This window comes from Solenopsis invicta, chromosome 16 (genome assembly GCF_016802725.1).
Source record: "Solenopsis invicta isolate M01_SB chromosome 16, UNIL_Sinv_3.0, whole genome shotgun sequence".
Lineage (NCBI taxonomy): Eukaryota > Metazoa > Arthropoda > Insecta > Hymenoptera > Formicidae > Solenopsis > Solenopsis invicta.
The window spans coordinates 8632422-8651248 of NC_052679.1; the positions used below are offsets into that span (position 1 = coordinate 8632422).

The following is an 18827-nucleotide window of genomic DNA, read 5'->3' on the forward strand; positions in this document are numbered from 1 at the left end:
TTACAAAATGTTTCTCTTGTAGACAAGCACTCATTACAAATTCCGTAGTGCATGATAGAAAAGCGAAGTTAGGTGATATGCTTCTTGAATCTTTTGTTCATCCAAATGTAGGATTTTACAATTTTGTAAAAAATTTGGAGCACGTATTTATGAAACATTGCTATCAATTAAACATAGCAGATGCTGTTTTATGCGATATTATTGAATCAAATTCATTAATTTTTCCTTGTGAAAGTTATAAAATAGATGTGATTTCTTATATTGTTTATTATTATTTACAAATAAGATTATCACAATATTGTCGCGATTTAAATAATAATGAAAAAAATAACCAGCGTATAAAAAAAATTTCCAAATTTTGTAAAACATAAAATATTAAATGTAATAAAATATTATAATATTTATATAATATAATAAAAATATTATTTATATTTTATTATACTCCCAGATAGAGTACAGAGAGTTAAAAAAAAACTCAAAAAAATGAAGTTGTACATCATCAATTTTAAATTCATTTCCTAATGAAAAAAGAATTCATTCTCTAAGCTCTTCAAAAAATTTTATTGCATCTAAACATAAACTCAGAATTAATGACATACGATTTAATTTTATTTAAATTCTCTGGCTAATTATTTCTTTTATATTATTTATATAATACATTCCCTAAAAACTTTTATGAAAATGAACAAATTTATATTTATAGAGGTTATAGACTAACATCATACAATAACATTTGATGATATTATTTTATCATTTTATTTTATTATTTTATTCATTGTTTCATTTTTTTAGACAAAATCATTAAAAAAGAATATTTGTCGCTTTAATTGCCTCTATTACTTAATTCTGTAATTCTTAATTAATGTCGTTATCGTTACATAGTTTAACTTTTGTGTATAAATAAATTTATATATATTATACTCAAAATAACAACATAACAATAAAGACACCGTTCTTAAAAATTACGAAGTCGATCCCATAATAAGAAAATAATATACTCCCATCACGGATCCACCGGCCAACTAGATACGAGGTGTGATCAAAAAGTAAGGTGACTTTTCATTTTTATAAAAAAATATTCATTTATTCATCCAAAATTATGTTATCCCCTTCAAAATAATCCCCCTCTGATATAATGCATTTGTGCCAGCGCTTTTTTCAGTCGTCAAAACATTTCTGAAATGCACTTTTGGGTATTGCCTTGAGCTCCTCCAGCGATGCAGCCTTAATCTCCTCAATCTTCGCAAATCTTCGTCCTTTCATAGGCCTTTTCAATTTTGGGAAGAGGAAAAAGTCGCAGGGGGCCAAGTCTGATGAATACGGTGGCTGAGGCATGATGATAGTATTGTTTTTGGCCAAAAAAGTACTCACTAGTAACGATGAATTTCGCTGACACACGTGTCTTACCCAAAACATCCGTTAAAATTGATTGGCATGAGCCAAACGATATGTTAAGATCATCAGCTATTTCTCTAATCGTGATTCGACGATTTTTCAACACAATTTCTTTCACTTCCTGAACATTTTCGTCGGTTTTTGACGTGTTGGGGCGTCCAGAGCGAGGTTCATCGTTAACATTTTCTCGGCCCTCTTGGAATAACTTATACCATTTATAAACATTTTTTTTGCTCACAGTTGACTCACCGTACGCCACTGTCAACATTTCAAGAGTTTTTGAACACTTAATACCATTTTTTACACAAAAATTAATACAAACTCTTTGCTCCATTATTTTCAACAGCAAAAAATCGCCGAGCACGCAAACACGAGTCTAACCTTTATGCCTCTCACATAAAAACAACACATGCTATATAGGCTGCGGTCCGATTCACGCTTACAGCGCTATCAGCGCGCTCACGGTTGGTCCAATTCACTTCCTGAGCGTTTTCTGCGAGCGAAGTGACGTAGGGCCGTATTCATAGTCCAACCTCAAGGCAGCGCTTAAGATCGTCTTGGCCAAGACCATCTTATTCAATCAAGATTGTCTTAAGTCACAAGAATTCATAGTCGCCAAATAAGGTGACCTTCGCGAAGAAGATTTTGCTCAAGTAATTCTTATTTGATTTGACATCGACTTGGCGAAGATGATCTTAAGATTGTACTTATTTGCCGTTTGGCTATTTCCGTAATATTCCCTAGGACTCCTCCAATAGAAACGTTGCATTTAAGTAATTTTTGTATACTGTAATACTATCTTATATATTATTAAGCTATGATTTTAATTTCATTTGAACTGAAGAGCTAACGGAATCGGCAGGTAATTGTTAAGTATTATTAATTAATATTAAATATTGCAAATGTACCAGGGATGGCCTTGAGTATTTCGCTCGAGCACAAAGAAATCCTTATGATAAGCATATTTACATTCGTCTTCCACCGTGATGTCTCTCAGTTTTTGCGAGTGATCCACATTTTACACTGCCTGATAAAATTGCCAATAAAATAGCCTCCAGCACAATTCGTTTCTAGTTGGCCGATATTATTTCTGCATGAGTAGGCGCTCAAGATAAACCAAGGTGATGATAACAATTCAGCGACTAGCTGACTAGCTGAGCTGTATAAATATATATATATATATATATATATATATATATATATATATATATATATCTGCTTATGTTCACACCGTCCTTCTGAAAAATAAATTTATTGTTGTAATGCAATGTACCACATGCAGAACAGTTTTTTCTGATTTGTGTCATTATTGATATTAATAGTTTAAAATTTAATACTACACTTAAGGTTTATAATAGCCTTAACCGTAAGAAATTGGTTAATCGTCGATTATTTTCTTATAAATTAACTATGATTGGTCAATTTCTTACGGTTACGGCTATTATAAACCTACTTTAAGTAATTATAAACCAACCTTAAGAATGCAGAACTTTTTTATTATCACTACAGATTTTACTTCAGATCAATTAAAAGTATGACCTTGGCCTAGTTTACACCGAGTACTTGATACACGTACTAACTAGTAATTTTCTATTAAATTATTTTAATTTCGGCAATAAATTTAAAGAATAATATACTAAGCTGATACAATATAAATCGAGATAATTAAATATATGTATCATGTATACATGCATCGTCGAAAGTAAGATAATTTAATAGAAAGTTACGAGTTAGTACGCGTATCAAGTGCTCGGTGTAAACTAGGCCCTTGTTTACACCGAGCACTTGATACGCGTACTAACTAGTAATTTTCTATTAAATTGTCTTGATTTCGGCAATAAATTTAAAAAATAGTATATTAAGTTGGTATAATATGAATCAAGATAATTAAATATATGTATTATGTATACACGTATTGTCGACAGTAAGATAAATTAATAGAAAGTTACGAGTTAGTACGCGTATCAAGTGCTCGATGTAAACTAGGCCTATGACCGGAGCACGCGAACCACTTAACCTCCAAAAGCCTTGCTTAATACGTCCTCGGACACGTCTTCGCGAAGATCGTCTTATTTATAAATGTGTGCATGAAATAAGACAGTCTTAAATGACTATGAATTAATGACTAACAAGGTAGCCTTAAGCACATGCTTAGATGTGTTTATGAATCACATTAAGACATTCTCAAATAAGATCATCTTGAACAAGGTAAGCCTTGAGCATTTGCTTAAATCCTGCCTTGTTTTTCGACTATGAATCTAGAGGGCACTTTAAGATTAAACTTAAGGTGATCTTAAGAATAAGTTCCGACTATGAATACGGGCCGTAATGAATTTGTGACGTCACGCGCTCACGGTGACCATGGTTCCGAGGTGGGTCGACGTGAGCGTTTGCGTCATTTGTGCGGGAAATAGTTTTTGAATCACAGTCGACTGCCATTACAGCCTGCATTGTCAATATTTATTTTGTGTTCCGATTCTTCACGCAACATAGAACTCAGTGCCTCTTTCTAAAAATTATATTGTTCCTTTAACTTTCTTTAAAAATGAACGTACAAAAAATCAATCGTGTGCCTTTTTCAGTTTTTGTAGAGGATATTGGGAAAACATTTACATTTCAATTAACAGAAGTAGAAGCTGCAAGAGCAACTACAGGTTAGAAAAACTAAAATTAAAATAAATAGTGACTTCATAAGAAAACATTGCACAATTGACTAATTTTAATGTTTTTGTTTTTCTTTTAATAAAAAATTTAGATAGTGTTTTTATATTAGACTTAGTTAATAAAGAGTATGCAAGGCAGAAGAAAACACAAATTAGCAAGACCAATGAGAGACTTGACCTTTGTAATACATTTATGGAAAAAGATTTATCTCCTGTCCCGTGCTCATCTATCTCAGAGGTAAATGATTCTCTGGACATCACATCTGCACAATCAGATACTGTATACTCAGTACCGCACACTTCAACACAAAATGTTGAAGAGTCAACTGGTGAGTATAAATTTAATGATGCTAAGTAATTTTGTTATTATTAATTGAGAAAATTAAAAAATTAAGAAATAAAAAAAACAAAATATATTGAGATAAATAATTGATATTAAATAGAAGTCTTAGTGAATTGTTTTGACTTTTATCGATATTAAATTATTATTAACGTTTCTCAACATCCTTTGTTTTTCATTCGTTTCTTAGCTTTTTAACTTTTCCAATTTGTTTTGTACACATAAGCTAGACATTTATAATCAATGACTTCTTGGATATCTTATAGATAATGAAAAAACTTTATTTATATGGTCATCAAAGACTGTATACTTACTCCTGGAGAAATATGAGGAACGAATGAATGAATTCTCTTCGGGAACAAAACGTCATTCTAAAATCTGGGAAAATATTGCAAGCGAGATGAATAAAGTTGATCCAAATATTGCAGTATCAGGACCACAATGTCAGTCAAAAATGAATAGCATGAAAAAAATATATAGAAAAATCATAGACCACAATAATATATCTGGAAATGATCGAAAGTCATGGCAATATTTTGAGATATATTTTATCTACAATGTATAAATGTTCTTCTTAAGTTCTTTTTCTACACACAAATAGGTTTATGTAACTGATAATTTTTTTTATTTTTAGAGAATGAATGAATTATTTGGAAAATCAGGATGGGCAAATCCGAAAGCAACAGCATCAGATTCTGGACCTTCATCTCTTGCAAATTCAACAGATGAAAATAGCAATATCAAGAAACCTGCCATTAAAAAATTAAAATCTGATAAACTTTTAGATGAATTTGTGAAACAAATGAAAGAAGATAGACAGGAGAGAGAGAAGAAAAAAGAGGAAAGGCAATTAATTATATTGCAAGAACTAAAAGAACAAAAAGAAAGGCAGCATAAAGAGAAAATGGATATAATGAAAACATTCTGCGAAGCTATTTCAGGCAAAAAATTATTTGACTAACTATTTTTACATGAAAGATTTGAGTTCCTATATTGTGTGCAATTTTTAAGTTAACTTTATTGTATTCAAATTTTTTATCTTTAGTCACTTTCTTCATTTATTTTCATTTTATATTTTATGTATTTCTTGCTACTTACCATTGTACTTACTGTGATTTTATTAATTATTCTGCGTTTTAAAATAGATATGACAATTGTGATATTGGTTTAAGCATAATATCTATGAACTTTATTTTTTTTTATGTATGTTGTTTAAACATAATATCTATGTATTTAAATTTTTTTTTTATGTATTTTTATGTTTAAGTATAAAGATATACTAGAATAGGTGCACACAACAATAAAAAAATGTAAAGACTGATTCAAATTAATTTGCATACATTTATTCATTTTTATAAAGATTTAGTTGATGAGGAAATAGTTTATAAGAGTTAATACATTAAAAAGATTTTATAAATTACGCAAATACACGTTCATTATCTCTCATTACCAAATTGTTCATTATTCTTTGTCGTTTTCTGTTGCCTTCATTTGTTCTACCCGATATTAATATTCCGTGCTGGATGTGTTGATTTTGATTTGGCACATCAATATTATTTATATCAAATAAATCATTATTTATGATACAAATGTTATGTAAGACTGCAGTTGCCAATATGTATTCTGGTATTTTTTCTAACGTAATCATGGGTAAACAATCTAAAATACTTCTCCATCGCGCTTTCCAAACACCAAAGGCCCTTTCAATTGCCATTCGAGCTGATGAGTGACAAAAGTTGAAATTCTTTTGTCTAAGGCTCAAATGACCATTGTCTTTAAACGGGACCATCATATTGGTATGTATACCATATGCAGCATCACCAACAAGATGACTATCATTACAGAAATATTTTTCTGGATTCTCAAAGTACCGAGCCACTGGAGAAATTCGAAAAATTCGTGCGTCATGCACAGAGCCAGCATTCCCAGCAAACATGCTTGTAAATAATAAATTTTGGGTACACACAGCCTGAAAATAAAACAAAATTTACAGATTACATATTCTACAGACTATTATATTTATTAATTTCTCATGAAACGTTACCTGCACATGAATTGATGCGTATCCTTTTCTATTAATGTATGCTTGATGATTATCATCCCGGGGAGATCGTATTTCTACATGAGTGCCATCTATGGCTCCTATTACACGTGGAAATGCACTCACACGCTCAAATGCTATCATTACTTCAGTAGCTTTTCTTCCTTGAGGCCACTGAATAATTTGAGGAGCTAAGGTGTGCAAGGCGTATGTAACTCGTCTCATAGCGCGAATTGCCGTCGCCTTTCCCAAATCAAATTTCATACACACAGATCTGAAAGCCATGATTTATTTCAAATGTTTTCCCAGCAAACAAAAATGAATTAAAATGGATTAAAATAAATTTAGATTTTCAGAAGTACGCATTCGTGAAAATCTGAATCCATCTGAATCCACTTTAATCCATTTTCGTTCGTTAACAATTATTTTTAAAAAACTAGTATATTGATTGCAATAAATGTATGAGTCTGGTGTAGCCATCATCCAAAGAGCCATTAACAATTGCTTTTTTGCTGGAATAGGCTTTCTATCTGCAACTGATTTTGTAGAAGTCAAACTTGGTCCAATCAATCTTAAAACATGGTCGAAGGTCGTTGGAAGTAATCTATTCGAAAAATCAACAGGAGAGTCATAAAGTTTGCTAAGATTTTAATTATGACAATAAATATAAGATTAGCAACCAAAATGAAAATAACATACCGAAAATGTGTTTTAAATTCTTGTGCTGTGTACCCTTTTTTTTTTTTTTTTTTTTTGATAACGGAGAGGAAATGCGTTACCGCATACCCCAGGCCTCGGGGGAGGCCTGGTGGTTATGTGGGGCTCTTCCCCGCCGACGACGTGTCGGCGGGGACATACCCACTAAAACCTCTCCGGGTGTCCTGCCCTGGTCCATGACTGGGGGGCTCCGGGAACGCGTGCAGCATACTTCCGGAGTGTGCTGTGTACCCTGAGATAACTCTTTCTATAAAGTCTTGAATCCGAGGTCTTCTGTTCAATTTTTTTTTTTGTTTACTTATAATTAAAGCAGCATGCAAATTTTTTATAGCTTCCTCATCATCGCTTGAAGATGAATAAAATAAACGATTCAAATCCTCACTATCAGACTCCTCTAAAGCAATTTCCATCAATTGTAATGCTGCGACCTTACATTGAATATTCATTTTTCTTTCCTCGAGGCTGATTTCTAAAATTAATAAGATATTTGAGTAAGGCTTCCTTATCTAAACAACACACAATGTTTATAAAATATTTATAATAATTATGTGAATATTATAAAAATAATTGTCAAAATATTTGATAAATATTTTTATGATCTTACATTCAACACATCATAAATATTTATTATAAATATTACAATAAATATTATAATAAATATTGTATAAAATATTAAAATATAGACTAAACGTTTATTATAAATATTTATGATCTGTTTAATCTAAGAGTACAAAAACATTTATAAAATATTTTAATAAATTTTTAAAATAAATATTGTATATCATCTAGGTAACTAATTTTATTATAAAAAATTATTAAATATACTTTTTACAATTCTATTTATTATAAGATTTTATTAGTGTTTTAAAAAATAAAATAATTAAACTTTACTTACGTAAGGTATATTAGGTATATTAGGTTATATCCCTATGAGTAGCGTTTACAAGTGGTCCGAAACGTTTATTGTCGTCAAGCGCCTTAAGCATGCTAACGAATCGGACCGATCATGAGCGTCGTGAGTACAGTGAGCGCTGTGAGCGTGAATCGGACCGCAGCCATAGTCAAAACTGTGAACATATGATCGTGACGAGTGTACCAACACAAAAAAAAAAAATTTTGAAATTAGAGTGTACAGAGCGCGCAAAATTCAAAAAGTCACCTTACTTTTTGATCACACCTCGTAGTATCGCTACCTACAACTTTTTGGTCATTAACGGAACGGGCAAAAGCTTGAGTCGGAGGGGACTGGTAACGACCAATAAGCTCTAGTCGTTACATTAATCATAAACTGCAAGTATGTAGAAAGTGGTGACTTCTCAGTTTAGAAAATTTCCCCATGGACAGAATCAAATTTCATGGGTGTACACATAGCTGTGTTACTCAAGTTAAATAATTTTTCATACCATTCAAATCATTGATCCGTTTCGAAGTAGAGTCTATTGCAAAACAAACAAAATTATACACAATTGATAGCAATGGTGATTGATTTGAAAATATGAAATAATTAGAAAAAAAATGACCAATCGCAGTCAAATTTAAAGAGAATATTTGACTGTAATTTATCAATTCTTATTGCTTGTGACTTATGATACTGACTAATAGCTTACTGTAGAAAGCAGTGTTGCTAGGTCTACCGTTTTTTCATCGTATTATTTATAATTATAATAACTTTTTCTAAATATAAGTTTTATATATTACATGAAACTTCTGAAATTCATAATCTACCGCTTTAAATTTCAAATCAACCGCTTTTTAGACGTGACACCTACTGGTCAATTTCTCAATCACCTGGCAACACAGGTAAAAAAGCCTTTACATAAACTTACAAGTCTTTTCGTAGTTGGATGAGAATGTAGCATGCTTATCCATTTGCGATTGTGATGCCTTTGTTAAACTACCTTCGCATTGTTGCTTTGATTTAATGTAAGAACATTTTGGTAGGGATATCGTGGAAATTGTTTTTGGTGTATTTTCTGCAAAAATTAAAATAAAATTAAGAATAGTATCATCAATAAAAATATATGATTAATTCGTGCAAAACAACCCTACCTATTGTATTATTGTAAGTGTTTATAGTTACATTTTTAAATAGTGTTTTGGTAATTATGTAGAATACCCCCACCACCTCCGATTTTGATAAAATTAGACTCATTCGACGCGTTTTTGCCTGAAATGAACAAATCTGGCAGAAAAAAGTGTCGGACTTTCTCGCGAACCGAGATATCACGCACTAAAGTTGACGACTATCAAGGTTAGGATATCTGTCACACCGACCAGATGTAGCTAATTTTATTAAAATCGGAGATGATAGGGGTATTCTACATAATTACCAGTGTTTTTGATATGGATGATTGTAAATGATGCCTTACCTTTACGTTGTTGGGAAATTGGCGGCGTATTACCTGCAATACAGAAATTGATATATATAGTGATCGGAAAAATAAAAAACCACTTTACATATAAAACTAGTTTGCTTCATAAAGATTCAAAAAATATTTGTTATAAATGACAGCATAAGATGTTTCACTTAAGAGATATCTTATGATATGTTATTTATACTATGAATATTCTTTAAATCTTTATGAAGCAAATCGTTTTATAGGTTTTTCATTTTTGCATTAATGTAAATTACAAATATATGTATCACAAATAAATAGTGATTTCTTTTTTAACTTACAGGAACTGGCATCAGAGGTGTCAGACTCATCAGAGGAGAGTTTTTTAGCTTTTTTTGGCCGTTTGGATGGTTCATCAAATGCAGCACGCACAGCATCAGTATCAGCATCCGATGAGATATCTGCTGATTTCTTCTCGATTTTCTGAGCTTCTTGGAAAGAATCTGTCAAACATAATGTAACACGTATGTATGTTTAATGCAAAACATTATTTTAAACCACACATATTTTTAAAGTAGCATTTTTTGCAAATCATAATGCAGAAACGTATAAATCTGTCAAATTTAATAATCTAATAAAATTCAAATACTATGCGCATGCAAAACTTCATGCCTGATTTATCATTAAAAATCATTATATATTTAGCATGAATTTATATGCACTTATTTAATATAATATTTATTGTTCTACATACATAAAGTGTAACTCACCAAATGGGCCAATCAACTGTTTGTATGGAGTTAGACTTCATGTATCGTTGGGCTGTATTTCCTTTGATATTGCTGTGGTGACAGCGATACCTTTCGGTGGCCACCAAATCACTGAATCGCTTTCGAAGATTCATGAGTCGGGAACAACAGAGCACCACTCGTCGCCAATAACAACGTACCACACCTTTACAAATAACATTTTTAGAGCAGCATCAATACGTTCATTATCTGTACTTCTTATAACATGCATATTTTAATACAATAATATGAAAATAACGTGAAAATAATATATAATGTTACAAAGATCAAGCTGTTATTGAATTTTCTATTGAAATAATTATAATTTTAACAATAACGTATGTACAATATATATAATATTTTACTTTTGATTTTAATTGAAATTAAAATTTGTGATGTAATAAGGGAAATACGAGGTATGTTGAATCATTTTCAAAATTCATTTGGAATGCTTTATTTTTTATTAAAGAAACTGGCCACATTTGTAAAGCCGATAAACCTGTAACAATATATATACCTAAATTTCCTGAATCACAAGGATAATTAGGTAACGTTGAAATATTTGTAAACTTTTAATCAATGATTGTTGGAATTTCACGATAATAACCAATATTCGAAATGCAAACAATGCTTGTGATATTGTTTTCCTCGATGTAGCAGCAGTTATTATATTTTTTTGTTGTCAAGACAAACGAAGAAAATTTTATCTGACCATGTGCGTTACAGCAACCTAATGGTAAATTATCATTGATCTTTTTCTGCAGCTGAGGATACTGCTGATTATAAAACCGCTGATTTTTTGCAGGAAATAACGATTGTTCATTTAACCTGTTACAAATTTGTTGTAATGGTTTATCAATTTTTCTGAAAAGTTTTTTTAGAGTGAAAAGATAGTTTTCAAATGGGAAAGCACTAAAAGAATCTAGGGGTCCCAATTTTTTTGCATCAGCAGGTAAATGTATTACAGTATGCATGTTATAAGTAACATTTTGTGGTCCATACAGAATGCTCATGTTTTGAACGAAATATACCAAAAGATCATGTGCATATTTGTTGTTCCTTTCATAATCGTCAATGCTACATAAAATTCTCATCGCACAATTTAAGGCATTAAAATGTAGATATTTTTCATTAGACAGCACATTTCTAAGAACCAGCGGTCCTAAATATAGAAGAAAAGTGCGATGTTGAGTCGCTTTCCATCGGTAAAAATCATCCAAATCAAAATATTTTCGAGCGAATTCTATTGGAATACATTTTGACACAGTTTTCAGTGCATCAGACAAAACATTAAGATGACCTTGCATCACTCTGGAAATTTTTGATCTGTCTATCCACAATTTCAGAAGTTGCTTGTTTATACCGAGACAAAAATTATGCATGTAGTCTACAGGAAAATGACTCACCATTGGAATTGAAATCACTTCAAATGGCGATAAAACACCTTGAAGGTGATGTTCAGGTTGCGATCTGTTAATAAAATCAATATCGGTTCGGAGTGGAGCATTAGTATCTAAAAAAGTCATTCGCCTATTTATTGTTTCGCCCATTATAGTGCATTTCCCACAGGCAAAGTGTCCATTGTACGATTTTGTGCAAGTAACATATGCTCGAGCTGGAGCATCACAAATGACAGCACGGATACTGATTTGCCGGGGCTGTTCGTTGATAAAGAATCCATTGTTTTTTAAATTTAAATATTCATTCACAAATTGTTGAAAAAATTCGCATAAAGGAGCTTTTTGGTAACCATGATAAACACCGATGACGAATGGTGCAAATGGCAAATCAGAAATCCTGCCTAAAATCGGCCAAAGCTGACTCTTTGAGCTTTTCGAAATTGGTAAGCCATCAATATTTATGTCTAAATGAATTATATCCCGATAATTAAAAGCATGAGGAAAGCGACTACCAATTGATGTAAGCGCTTTTAATAAACCGTAGTGAACATACTGACCTTTGGAAAGAGTTTTAATATTATGAGTACCTGGTCTTGGGGTATTCAAAAGTGTTCGCGCATCCCGAGGTAAATCATTATGCCCATGTCTTGACAGAATTTGTAATAATGATGTTAATGCATTTTGATTAATTTAAAATTTATTTGCCCATTTACACAGTTGACCTGCCAAAGGCAAATGCATATTTTCCGGATACGGGTTAATTTGAAATTCGTCATCACTGACGATGCTTGTGTCGTATGATGAAACATTATTAGAATTGTGTGTGTCAGAGTGACTAATATCTGATGAAGTATCATTGACCTGCATCATAGCTGATTGATCTTCAATCTCATCAAATTCTAAGGCCGATGAACATGATGGACCAGCGATTAGATTATCGTCAACATTTGGAAGTAAAACCGGCTAAGAAGCTACTTCACGATCCAAATTGTAAGAAAGTAAAGTTCGCCGGTTTTGTTGACGTTTCGACAAATTAGAAAATTTTTTGGGCATTTTCAGAGACAATAAATAATCTTAATAAACGTATAACAAAACCTACAAAACTTGCCTCTGACTTTATTATTTTAAGTATGAAATAACACGCCTTTAATTAAAATTTAAATTAATTATATTACAAAAAGTACACTCCATTTATAGTTGACTCGGCACCGACTCGACACCGCCACGTGCTCCGGTTTCCCAATACACGCGTTTGTTATTTTACTCCGGTATGTCTCTCTCTCGCTTGCGTACGATTCATCTTTGACCTTCGCTGGGACGATCATGTCTTCCCCTATTATACCCAGCTTGGCTGGCTGCAAGCGGACGATAGACGATCTTACCTATTCGGATGCTTCATCTACTCCATCATCCGTAGTGACACCCCGTCTTACCTGGCCTCCAAGCTCTCCTCCTGTTCTAGACTCAGAGCCACCTCTAGCGCTTCCCCATCGGACATGGCCATTCCTTCATGTCGCACTTCCACTTACCAACAATCCTTCGCTGTGGCTGCGCCCACATTCTGAAACTCACTCCCGGTCTCTATTCGCAACGCCGAGACCATCCACACCTTCAGACGCGATCTCCTCCTTTTCCTGCAGCGGCGGAGTGCCTCTCCGTCCCTGGCCTAGCGGGACGCGCACTTTTTCCCACGCTTATTATTTTTAGCATTATTTGTACTACATTTAGCGTTATCTGTATTTTTCTCTTTCTTTTGCGCTACATATTTAATCATTCTTATTTTTAGTTCTTTTTATTCCTTGCGTTAATTCTATTTACTCATGTTATGCGTTATACTCACTCTCCGTTATTTGTATTTGCATTATCTGAGCTTTTCCTTTTTTTCTCTTTTTTGTTTTTTTTGCGTTACTTTTATTTTTGTTTTATTTTTGATTCTTCTCTGATATTGCGGCTCTAATTGCTTACCTGCGTTATTGTTATGTTATATTTATTCTATTCTATTTTATTTTATTTTATTTTCTATTCACGCTTGCGATTTGCCTGTTTCTTATCTTACGTTTATACTTCGCTGTCTCTGTACAATTTAGCTTCTACCTTGTCACTAGACTATTTTGTCTTTAGTTTGTAAGAGCTTTGTTCTTTTCTTTTTGCTGCTCACCTGCGTCCTTAGAGGGCTTGCCCTAGAGCTAATAAAACGCACATTCATTCATTCATTCATTCTCTCTCTCTCTCTCTCTCTCTCTCTCTCTCTCTCTCTCTCTCTCTCTCTTTCTCGTTCACAGTACTGAAAATGGAAGCAATTAAATTAACACTCAGTATTGTACTTTCACAAAAGACGACTGGCTTAATAAATATAGATTAGCTTTATGATACGATTCTTACACACGAACCGAACTCGGCACCGATTCGACACCGCCACGTGCTCCGGTTTTCCAATATGGCACACGTATATTCCGGTTTATCTCTCTCTCTCTCTCTCTCTCTCTCTCGTCCACACTACTGAAAATGGAAGCAATTAAATTAACACTGCAGTATTGTAGTTTTACAAGAGACTGGCTTAATATAGATTAGCTTTAATATACTATTTGATTCTTACACACGAACTGAAATCGGTGCCGGCGAGCAACAGCACACAGAGAGTGAGTCTGTTTCTCTTTTACTCCGGAAACGATGAGCTTCGAGCAGGCGCAATGCGACGATGGATTGGAGCAATCGCGCGTAACTCTCGGCACTGGACGGTGGCGTCATCGGCCGACCGATTTTATTTGTCGTTTACAAATATAATCTTGCACTGTTAATTTAGCAAATGCTGAAAGTAATTAACTTATAATTAACTTTTATAGTTGCAATTTTAAAATGTCTTTTTTAAGACGTCTTAAAGTCGACATTTGAAAGACGTCTGCAGACGTCTATACAAAGTTGACTTGCAGTCAACATTTGAAGGACGTTTGCAGAAGGACGTCTGTTCAAAGTCATCTTACAGTCTCTGAAACCTGACTTAGAAAAGTCGACTTATAGTCGACATATGGACGGTTGTGCTGTTAGGGTTCTTATGCCCAATTAAGTATCGTGAACGCACTTCTAGTCTCCGTTTGCGCGTTAATTCCGTTGTGTAACAGCTATTGTTTTGGCACCTGCAAGCCGTTCTCTCTTTTCCGTTCGCTCTGTCTGTTCTATTTTACGCTCTAATTATTTTGTTAGCGATCTTTTTAGCAATCTCAGCGACTCGCTTGGTTCGTAATACCATCTCGTTATCGATGGTTTACTCTGTTAGCGACACTATTTTACTTTACTTTATTTTGCAATAAACCAATTTATATTTTTCCAACTACATCACTGGGTATGATCAATTCGAACACCTGACCAACCGACGAGCCTTATCCGGACCGATCCCAAACTTCCCGCACCGTTCACACCATGGAAATCGCGTACCGTTACAAATTTTATGCATAAAAAATAAGTAAAAAAATTAATATTAAATAAACATTTAATAAATATTAAACAAACATATAAAGAATGCTTACTGAAATAATTTTTTCAATTAAATAATTCATGAAAAATAAATACTTAAACAATATTAAACTTTAAATACACCTTAAAAACGTTTTTAAGAAATCATTACTTTAAGTGAATATATAATAAAAAAAATATTAAATTAATATTAAATTAATGTTAAATTAGTATTTTGAAATTATGGGTTCAAATAAAAAAAATTAATGTAAAACAAATATTAAATAAACGTTAAATAAATATTAAATTAGTATTTTCTCTAAGTCATTATATAAATATTTAATTAATGTTAAATAAATATTTAATAAGTATTTAATAATTATTATTGTTTAATGAATTGTATGAACTGTATTTACTTCATAAATATTATTGTTATAATGAATTGTTATAATAATGAATAATTAATATTAAATAAATTTTTAAAAAACATTTAAAAAATATTGTGTGTTGATTGGGTTGTTAAATAACATAAATCAAATTTTACTCTTTACATACATGTAAATTTCTTCATTTTTGTTAACTTTTTTACATTATTTTTATTAAATTAAGACATTGACAGCAGGAAAAATTAACAAATTGACGAATTACATTGAAGCACGGCAGACTAATGGGTCCTTAAAATTTCGTATTTTTGACACTTTGTAGTTCGACCAACAAATTTTTTTCGATCAATTCAAGTAAATTAAACTTACCAAGCAAACAATTTATTTTTATTTATTTTAGAATTTGGTTGAGATTAAAAAATGATTCATATATAATAGACTTAGAGTCACTTGCATCAATGCCGATTAACTTATAGTTCTCAATAAATAAGGAATATAATTTCCTATGTTGCCGCGCGACAATTGTTTCCACATTTTGTGAGAAACCATTAGCATTCGCGTGAAAGTAAAAAATTGTGTAATCTAAGAATTCTAGGAATAATCTAAGAATAGTATAGGGAAAGTACGACAATCGCAATGACTATATTTTTATTTATAAACAGTACAAATAGTACATAAAATTTTTATAAAAGATGCCTTTTTTACATTAACATTTGACAAACTATTTTTAATATGTAGCAAACATAAAGTTTATTAATTTTTTACATTGTTCAAAATTTAGATTAAACATGCTTAAAACAAATACTTGCTTAAAATAGTAGTATTTAAGGTATGTTTAACCAAAACAGATTTGTCTGCCATAAAGCTTCTCTAATAAACCTATGAGAAAATGTAGATTTTTGCAAGGTATTTTCTCTATGAGTGCAGTTATTGCATTATATGTTTCTTTTTCGTGTTTAAAATAAGCATTCTGCAAATTCAAATCAATATAAAGCTGTTTTACGCGTTTTGTTTTCTTCGGATTCAAAACTCCGTAACATTCCTGAAAAACAAAGAAAAAAATAAGAAAATTAATTAATGCAACAACGTTTAGGAAAACACACGTAATCAACAATATTTACTTCTAAAGTTTTACGCTGTTCCGGAGTGACAAGTTCAAGAGCTTTAACAATTAACCACGTACATTTTCCTTCTTCTATATCAGTATTATCTTTGCGCAAATCGAAAAAGCAACCTAAGCAATCGTTTTGAATTTGATAAAACTGTCCCAACTCTAACAAAATAGTTTCTGATTGCTTGAACATCTCTTGAACTTTTTCGATTCCAGCCTACGTTAAGCAACGTCACAATTTCTTATCATGTAAAGAGATCAGTTTTTTCTGTAAAAAAAGGAAACAAAAAGTAAACTTACATAATGCATTGCTAAAAATACTGGCATTAAAAATGCTATTTCTGATGATTTGGAGTAAGCGATGGAATTATATCGATTCATTGTAAATCGATCCAAATTAAATTTCTTTGAAGTCGAGGACATATCCAAAAACTGCCCTATTTGTGTATCAAATGTAGCCTGCAAATATTTTTTCATAAAAAATTTTTCAAAAAAAAATTTAAACCGGCATTACACATAAATATTATACAGATATACATACATACCTGTAGAAATGTTTCTACTAAATTAATGTTACATTCTTTCCGTTTAAAATGTTTTTCTATTAAATAATACACACTGTTCTGTAACAACAAAGCATCATTGATGGCCATTAAATTTGTTCCGTCATGTCGATACCAACATGGTTTGTCTCTACAAAATATTGCCTGATCTAAAACGTCGTCAATCATGATGAAATAGGCCAACGTCTATAAAGTAATAAATGTAGTTGTTGCGGAACGCCGCAATTTTCAGCTTCTTTCCGAATTATTGATTCCAAAGCCAAGAATGTTACAAAGCGCTGAAATTATTATTTTTCGATTTCAGGCGATCAATTCTTGGCTTTGGAATCAATATCTTATTGTTTGCCGATCAGAGCGGAGCGGTGAGCTCGGTCTATCATCCGCGTGATCGCGCGCGTTGTCGCGCGATGCGCGCTATAGCCGACCAATTGACGTTCAATACGCGACGATCTCGCGTATTTGAACGGCTAAGCCCGGCACGACTTGTTCCCTGCGAAACCGCGAAAGGTTTCACGTGAGACCCTCGGGAACGGATCGTGTCGCAGGCTATATAGGCTCCCGCAAACAGCGGGAGCGCGCCTTTTCGCAGTCGAATTCCGAGGAGTAAGCATATCGTGGTGATTTAAAACGAATATCTCAGTGCAAAATAAAAGTTATATTTTTTAAACGCTACAAGCACATTCACTGAAATTTAACTGGCATCTCCATCCCGCCAAGTTGCATCGGTGCTAGTTCGCGTACCAATGCCGTGCAGCGAACAATCTGGTCCTTCGAGCCGGATCATTCCGCCGGCGCGTACAGTGCATCAGTGACACTCGTAGTGACTCCGTTCCTTAGTGCCTTTCAGAGTGTAACTACCTGTGAACTATAGACAGAAAAGATGAGCATGGATTTTAAGAGTGCCGTTCGACTGCAAGTCGAACTGCGTGGCTGTATAGCCAACACAGCGGATAACATGCGAAAACTCGGTGTTGCGAACATTACGATCGATGTGATCGAGAACCGCCTCCAGTTGCTCTACAAAAACTGGGAGAGGTTCGAGGCCAGGCACGCCGAATTAAGTCACCGGAACGATTGACAACCTCGAGTGCATCGGCCGACCAATCACTAATTGCGAGGATTTTTTTGTTCACTTCGTGGTCGATCGACTCGAGCTGAGTTCGCGTCTCGATTGGGATTGACTGCTCCGTACGGATCCGCCATCGTACGCAGAGTTAAAATTATTTCTGGAGCAGCGGTTGCGAGTACTGGAGACAGTGCAACCGCCAAATCCAGAGAGCAGCGTAACGAAGGTTACTTCTGGCGACGCGAAGGCAACACGCGTTCACCACATGAAAGGCCAAGAGCAGAAGCGGAGTCGTTGTCTACTGTGAAAAGCCGAGCATTTCCTGATGCAATGCGAGGCATACCGGAAGAAGACTCCATCAGAGCGCATGCAGTACGTGCAGGAGGGGAGCCTTTGTCGCAATTACCTCTGGTCGTATCGGGCGAGCGAATGTTCATCAAAGAGATTGGAGCGCGGTGTGCGGGGAACGTCATCATTCCTCGCTGCACGATGCCTCTCGCGAAGTCGCACTTGCGAGCACATCGCATCACGCCAGCCGGCCAGCAACCGCGCTGCTGGCTACAGCTCGTATCCA

The 18827-nt window shown here is 33.4% G+C and overlaps 4 protein-coding genes across 5 annotated transcripts in view; 1 reads left to right on the plus strand and 3 right to left on the minus strand.

Moving 5' to 3' along the window:
* Nucleotides 1-13184, minus strand: part of LOC113004812 — a 32146-nt gene extending 18962 nt beyond the window's left edge. Inside the window, exons 1-8 of the mRNA XM_039458295.1 lie at nt 13114-13184; nt 10993-11108; nt 10353-10446; nt 10263-10297; nt 9834-9995; nt 9526-9558; nt 8983-9129; nt 8560-8592 (exon numbers count right to left, since the gene is read on the minus strand). Coding sequence (XP_039314229.1) covers nt 8560-8592; nt 8983-9129; nt 9526-9558; nt 9834-9995; nt 10263-10297; nt 10353-10446; nt 10993-11108; nt 13114-13184 — 691 coding nt within the window. The remainder of the gene's footprint in view (nt 1-8559; nt 8593-8982; nt 9130-9525; nt 9559-9833; nt 9996-10262; nt 10298-10352; nt 10447-10992; nt 11109-13113) is intronic.
* Nucleotides 3317-5847, plus strand: LOC120359808. 2 transcript variants are annotated; one of them, XM_039459027.1, is made up of 4 exons: nt 3317-4049; nt 4151-4387; nt 4665-4957; nt 5033-5847. In XM_039459027.1, exons 1-4 carry the CDS (start codon nt 3941-3943, stop codon nt 5357-5359), a joined length of 966 nt encoding a protein of 321 aa, XP_039314961.1. In that variant the 5' UTR covers nt 3317-3940; the 3' UTR covers nt 5360-5847. The 2 variants fall into 2 exon arrangements, with proteins under 2 accessions (XP_039314961.1, XP_039314962.1); XM_039459028.1 differs by having other exon boundaries at nt 3318-4049; nt 4665-4939.
* LOC120359811 (protein ALP1-like) lies at nt 5720-6757 on the minus strand. The gene is made up of 2 exons (XM_039459035.1): nt 6443-6757; nt 5720-6367 (listed from the first exon to the last, which is right to left on the minus strand). Exons 1-2 carry the CDS (start codon nt 6722-6724, stop codon nt 5816-5818), a joined length of 834 nt encoding a protein of 277 aa, XP_039314969.1. The 5' UTR covers nt 6725-6757; the 3' UTR covers nt 5720-5815.
* A 2571-nt stretch (nt 13185-15755) lies between the features above and the next one.
* Nucleotides 15756-17385, minus strand: LOC105203900 (farnesyl pyrophosphate synthase-like). Its single transcript, XM_039459036.1, has 4 exons — nt 17170-17385; nt 16925-17083; nt 16635-16841; nt 15756-16555 (listed from the first exon to the last, which is right to left on the minus strand). Exons 1-4 carry the CDS (start codon nt 17353-17355, stop codon nt 16349-16351), a joined length of 759 nt encoding a protein of 252 aa, XP_039314970.1. The 5' UTR covers nt 17356-17385; the 3' UTR covers nt 15756-16348.
* Nucleotides 17386-18827: the final 1442 nt, after the last annotated feature.